At 44.6% G+C, this 6,765-nt stretch overlaps 1 protein-coding gene across 1 annotated transcript; it reads left to right on the top strand.

The window, feature by feature from the left end:
- The first annotated feature begins 880 nt into the window (after positions 1–880).
- CUNH12orf71 (chromosome unknown C12orf71 homolog) lies at positions 881–3,660 on the top strand. The gene is given in 6 exon segments (XM_007446310.1): positions 881–1,039; positions 1,101–1,203; positions 2,310–2,332; positions 2,334–2,594; positions 2,596–2,985; positions 3,358–3,660. Coding segments are annotated over 6 exon segments (1,239 nt in total).
- The last annotated feature ends 3,105 nt before the right edge of the window (positions 3,661–6,765 follow it).

The following is a 6,765-nucleotide window of genomic DNA, read 5'->3' as shown; positions in this document are numbered from 1 at the left end:
CCCCCTGTCCATGCCACGGATCCCACCCTTACTCTCTCCAAAAGCAGCAGCCAACCGTTTAGGTTTTGAAACTCTCCCCCTGTACTGACTATGCACCGTTTTTGTATTTGGGGGGTGGGTGCGGAAACTAACCTTGCCTCTGCCTCCCCCTCTCACTTTCTCATCCAGACACTGCTGAAGTATGGTCTAGGTTCACTGTTCCCACCTCGCCTCCTCCCATCCATTCCTCAACCCAGTGCAAACCTACTGACTCCGTTCTCATGAAAGTCAACTGAAAACATTCATGCTGCCAAGTGCACTGGAAGTTCTGTTTGGTTTGCTTGTTTTAATCATGTCGAGTATCCAATATACTTTGAATTACCTGGAAGAATGCCTGACAAATGAAACTTCCATCCAAGTACAGGCTTGCAGGATAAAAACCAAGTTCCCTAACAGGGGGGGAAGAACTTCCACCATCTCACTGACCCCATTTACCTCCTCACGTTTGATCTCCCCACACTCCTGGTTGTTTCTCACCTGGGGGATCCTTGCTCACGTGTCCCCTCTGCCTGAAAGGTCCGCTCCTCCAACCCCTCCCCACCCTCCACCTCACTAACTTCCACACCCCCCTAAATACTGAGATCAGAGGGAATCCTCTCTTGGAGAATTTTCAAGTCTCCAAGACAACCAGTGGATAGGGGAGACCCCCCTCCCCCACCTCTGCCGGCTACACAAGGCACCTTCCTCCATTCTCCCATGACGTTATTTTTAAGTTCTGTTTCTGCACTTACCATTCTGTCCTATAAGAGGCTGTTTATGTCCGTTTCCCCAAATAGGCTCTAAATTCCCTCTAGGCAGGAACTATCCTGGACACCCACATGACAAGAGGGAAGTAACCGCCATGGCATTTGTCCTTCTGCCCTCGAGAGGGATCCTCATCAGCAGGGATGATATGGAGACAGGATATTTTGGGAGCAAGGCACTGGCTACTGCAGCTTTCTATCCCTTTTTTCTCTCTTCCCACATTTTTGACTACAACTTGGGTCCTTGTGTTGCCGTGGTAACCAACAGTCCCAGAACACAGACTTCTGGCAGTTGGACTTTTAGCCACTGAGACTCAGGATCTGAAGGATTTTTCACCTCCCCGGTTTATGGCTCAGGAGTTGGCAGCACCTCTTTCACGAGGGCAGCCACCAGAGCAGAGCATTACAGAGATTACAACATGTGCGTGCATGCGTGTGAGTATTCTTACCCTCTGCCCCAGTTACTTACTGGGGCATCATAGAAAAAGCTGCACTAAAAAGTACCATCAGGGCTTCCCTGGTGGCGCAGTGGTTGAGAGCCCGCCTGCCGATGCAGGGGACGCGGGTTCGTGCCCCGGTCCGGGAAGATCCCACATGCCGCGGAGCGACTGGGCCCGTGAGCCATGGCCGCTGAGCCTGCACGTCCGGAGCCTGTGCTCCGCATCGGGAGAGGCCACAGCAGTGAGAGGCCCGCGTACAGAAAAAAAAAAAAAGTACCATCAGATGGTGGGAGGATGGGCATCTAAATGGCTATAATCTTTCTGGGAAGCAATCTGGTAACAACTATTAAGGATCCTTTAATACATTTGTGATCTTTGATCCATTAAACCCACATTTAAGAATATAAAGAGAGACAAAGATTAACAAGGGAGTTTACTGCAGATTTATCTATGAAGAACAAAAACTACTAATGGTCATTAATAAGAAAGTGGTAAAAAGTGACAGAATAGCCATATATATGTTTACTGTAGGTTGTGCCATAAAATATAATAATCTCAGTTTCAACCATTGTGACTTTCATATCTACATATATATTGATGTGACTTGCATACACACACACACACACACACACACACACACACACACACACACACATACGTATAAGTACATATAAAGAAAAAGAAGAGATTATAAGGGAGTCCACCAAAATGTTTTCATGATGATTATCATTATCTCTGGACAGGGGGAATCACAGGCATATTTATTTTGATCTTTATACTTTTTTATATTTTTCAAATTTTATACCATGATGATATTTTTCTTTTATGATACAAGTTCTTTCAACTGTAGTAACAGATGATGCGAGGCATCCGGTGAAGATGCTTAGTAGAGAGGGTCGTATAGAACAGGTTTTGAAAGGGAGAGGGCTGCCTCTTTCATTCTTCACTGCAGATTGCAAAACAGGATGAACTTCTATCAGAATGCGATAGCTCCAAATAGAAAAAGGAATGCATAATGCTATTGTGTAAGTACCGTAATTACCTTCCTCTTTTCCCCAATCCCACTTACTTTTTCTTTCTTTTGAAGATCCCTGGGATGAGGGAGACCTGACTGAGATTTGCGCCTTTGAACTCCATGGCACACTCATTCTCCAGCAGCTCCGAATCAAACCTGAGTCTCTCTGTGGGCTATTTCCCCTGTGAGGACAACTTTTCCTATGAGAACATCAACTCCTGTGAAGACACATCTTCTGAAGGTCCTTCAATCCACTTTGTCCCTCCTATCCAAGGGACATGGCAGACTGAAAACATAGGGAGAATCCTGGGGAGACGAGACAAAATACAGGACGACTCAGAGCAGTTTTGCAAACTAAAGCATCACCCTGGCCTGGGATGTTGACATGGGCTCTAAGAATTCAGACTCAATGGCTAATTGGGACCTAAGTGGAGACAACCAGTGGATAGACAAGTATCCCAAAGAGAAGACACAACTGACTCTCAGCAAACTGGATGGTCTTATGCAAAAGCTTGAGAAATTTCTAGAGAACCAGAAAGATGACGAAGATGAGGACTGTGTGTTCCATGAATCTATGCAGCAGGAAGACTCTCAGCTGTCTAGCAGCTCCCCTCCAGGTATGGCTCAGGTTAGCCATCAAGAACATGAGAGCTGTCAACACTTGGCCAAGTTCAACCCATCAGAAAATGAAGATGTCATCCAGTTTCCACAGATTCCTCCAAGGCTTCAGAAACATGAGCTTGCTGAAGTGAGCACAGAGGTGCCTCACAGGCAAGCAGGGGATAGGCCTGGCGGAGGGGCCAGGTGGGAATGCACAGAGAATTACTACCTGCTATAAAAGGGTCAGAGTGGAGTTGAAGGGAAAATACTGAGGAGCACCAAGGCAGAGAAGAGGGTAGGAAAGTAAAGGAAAAGCCAACAGTTATGACCAAAATAGGTGTGCATGTGTGTGTGCGTGTGTGTGTGTGTGTGTGTGTGTGTGTAAGTATTAAAGAGTACTGAAACTGTGCATGTACAGTTGGGTCACTTTTGGTTAAAGGATTTGAGCTCCATAAATGGATAAATATTGACCCCACTGTTGTCTAGGTTACACAATATCTAAAACTCATTTTCTTGGCAGATAATAAGCCAGGTCACTGGCAGCCAAAGGACAAGTATTGCAGAGACCTCCTCAATCTCATCAGGTCTGCAAGAGAAGGACACTCACTCCAGCACACAAGCCCTCTCCTGTCTGAACTTCAGGTGCATCTTCCGCTGGCTAAGGCACCAAGTCCTCTCTTCATTTTGGGGGAGAGAGCACCCCGAGAAGGCCACTGAGAGCCCCCATCAGCTAGCACAAAAGAAACGACTCTCTCACAGAAGCAAGAGAATCCAACCTCAAGCATCCCTCGAATTAGGACACCCCATATCGCCAGGTTTTTAGACTTTTTGATAGCCCCTATTCTACAATCCCCATGAGCTATTTTTTCCCCAATAAACAAAATACATATTCTTGTTATCCATGTCTTCCGCTCCCAGCTCAAGATGCTGGCTCAGGCTGAAAGTTTCTATGTTGGCCCGAAGATGGAAATATATCCTCTGGGAAGTTTCAGTATTATCATTCTTCCTAAATTGAAGGCATTCTTTTTCCTCCTCTCCCCACTTCTTTCTGTATTTCACCCTATTTCACTTTATATATTTTAAGCTATTTTATCATTCATCCAAATCCCCACTTTCTGAAGGCAGCAGTACAACCCATCAAATTCCCAACATGGCAGGATGGCTTTGGTTGAAGCTGCAGGACTCAAGCAAGTGGCAGAGGATACCAAGTCCCTCAGGAATCTAAGTTCGATTGGCAGTTTCAGGCGTTCAAGGCGGCGGATCTGATGTTCCCAGAAGACCTGACTGGTTCTAGTACACCTTGCCTTGGCGAGAATAAGTAGCCCACTTAGGAGGAATGCGAGGATTGGGAATTCCTAACTTTCCTTATTCATAAGATGGGGAAGGTAATAATACAGACTTCATAAGGTTGTTGTGAGAATTAATGAGATAATGCAAGCACTTGAATAATAACATTACTAATGTTATTGTTATTATTCATTCTCTTGAGGATATCCCCAGAAGCCCTGATCCAAGGAACATCCAAGAGTGAGAGTTTAAGAGTCAATTCTCATTGAAATATTTCCCACACAGAAGCAATATTTACAAAAAGTTATGGGTTTCAGCAGATCTTAACTCAACCAAGTTCCCTCCCAGTCCATTCCCCACTGTGCCCTCTGAAATTCCTTTACAATGGTCACTAAACTTTCCAATAAATGTCAACTTCTTTGAGGAAGGCTGTAATCACACTTTTAGCCCCTATTATTGTTATCACCTCACCTCCCGGGTACCACCACCATCCTCCTTATTCACCCTCAGGTTTACTCAAGAGCCCTCCTTCAGCTTTTGCTACCACCCTATAGGACCTTCAGAGTTCATATGATTCTTTGGTTTCAAATTCCTTCCTTTCCACAATTTTAATTTCTTTATCTCTTCCTTCCTCTCTTTTTTCCTTCCTTCCACAAAATTTAGCACATAGGAGCACAAGATAATTTTCTAGCTTACAAAAAACAAAGCAAAAACAAATTCAATCTTTGAGCTCCAGCTGGCTTATTATTTAAGAGATAAAGCCATGTAAACATATGACTATAAAGGGTTATGGCTGGTAATACAATAGTTTGTACACGGTCCATACTGACTACTAAACAATAATCAATTCAACATGGGGAGGTTGATTTTACAAGGTTTCATATATGAGGTTGCTTGAGTCACAAATGTGGTTAGTTTAAGGTGGAGGACTTTAGAAACTGGCATGGAGTTAAGGTGTGCAATCCTGGCTGGTTATACGTGAGAGACACTGGGGAGGATACTGTCCCAGGAAAGACAGCACCATGGGAAGGAAGGAATCAAAGAGCAGGGCCTTCTTAGCAGTATATGCTCATGGTCACACCCTGAATCTCTGCACAGCCAGACTCCTCACTTTATCCACCTCTCTGAGAATACTTCCCATTCAACTAGCTCACGTGTATGCCCTCTGCCACCTTCAGCTGCTCTTTGACTTCACCAAGACTTTGAGTCCCATTACCCTACCCGTTCCATGACTTTCATTCACCTCCTTTCAGATGCAACCTTTGCCCCTCCTTCCCAAGCCACGGCATATCCACCACATCTACCAGCATTCACAGTGCCTGCCCTTTTCTTCTCCCAGCTCTTCTTTTAATCTATACTCTCCAAATTCCCCAACAGAACAACTGTCTTGCTTCTCATAAGAGCCAATACACAAACATAGGAAGTACCTTCTCCATTCCCTGGAGAATTCCCCCAGTGCCTTCTCAAGTCCACATTGCCTGGGGCGCTCATCCTTAAAGACTGCTTAAAGACCCTAGGGCTGCTATGAGGCCAAGACTGATTCTTCCAGTTGACATGATCAACTTTACTTAAGCTGTCCCCGAGTCCCTACCCTCACACCATGACCTGTACTTTCCAGCTCTCTTGATATGACTATTTTACCTACAGACTCCGACCTCTTGAGGGCAAGCACCAGGTCTCGGTTCCTTTTCACTGCAAGATCTTAACACAGTGTCTGGTACAGAGTGATCTCTCTGTCTCTATATAATCTTTTTAATGATTTGAATATGTCCTATTTCTCTTTTTTCCTACACAGTTTTCTTTAAAAATGAAATACAACAGCTTAGAGTTGCTATTCCTTAAGTCAAAAGTCACTGGCCAGCAGGGTTAAGAGGAGGAAAGGAGAGTTGGGGGGGAGACAGGAAGAAGAGAAAATGGCAATCTGTGAAAAGTCAAGTGAGGTGGCTTGACCTTGATTGAGAAACCTAAGACCAGAGGAATTTAGCAAATAATTTGAAAATTTAATTCAACAAATATACATGGAGCCTTACTGTTGCTTTAACCAGACACCATGATACGCCTAAAAGAAAGATGACATGCCCTACCGTCATGGCGCTGGTAACCAGCCTTGTTGCTTGCTCAATTCTTTCTCTAGTAATTAAGTCAACCTCTAAGAAAAACTCACCCAAAAACTCACTTTAAGATTGCCCACACTAGCGCTTCCCTGGTGGCGCAGTGGTTGAGAGTCCGCCTGCCGATGCAGGGGACGCGGGTTCGTGCCCCGGTCCGGGAAGATCCCACATGCCGCGGAGCGGCTGGGCCCGTGAGCCATGGCCGCTGAGCCTGTGCATCCGGAGCCTGTGCTCCGCAACGGGAGAGGCAACAGCAGTGAGAGGCCCGCAAAACAAAAAAAACAAAAAAAAACAACAAAAAAAGATTGCCCACACTGAATAAGAAGCCCTGTTCATTTGTAAGATTTCTGACATATTTGTGTTTATTTTTCAGTGTTGTATAAACCTGTTTGACAAATATGAACCCACCTCTACGATTCAAGCAATGCACTTTACAAGCCTTTGTAATATATATATATATATATATATATTTTTTTTTTTTTTTTTTTTTTTTTTTTTGTTTTGGGGGCCTCTCCCTTTTGTTTTCTCTC

This window comes from Lipotes vexillifer, unplaced genomic scaffold, assembly GCF_000442215.2.
Source record: "Lipotes vexillifer unplaced genomic scaffold, Lipotes_vexillifer_v1.1 scaffold477, whole genome shotgun sequence".
NCBI classification, from domain to species: Eukaryota; Metazoa; Chordata; class Mammalia; order Artiodactyla; family Lipotidae; genus Lipotes; species Lipotes vexillifer.
The sequence above is the reverse complement of the archived record's forward strand: the minus strand, read 5'-3'. Positions and strand labels throughout refer to the sequence as shown.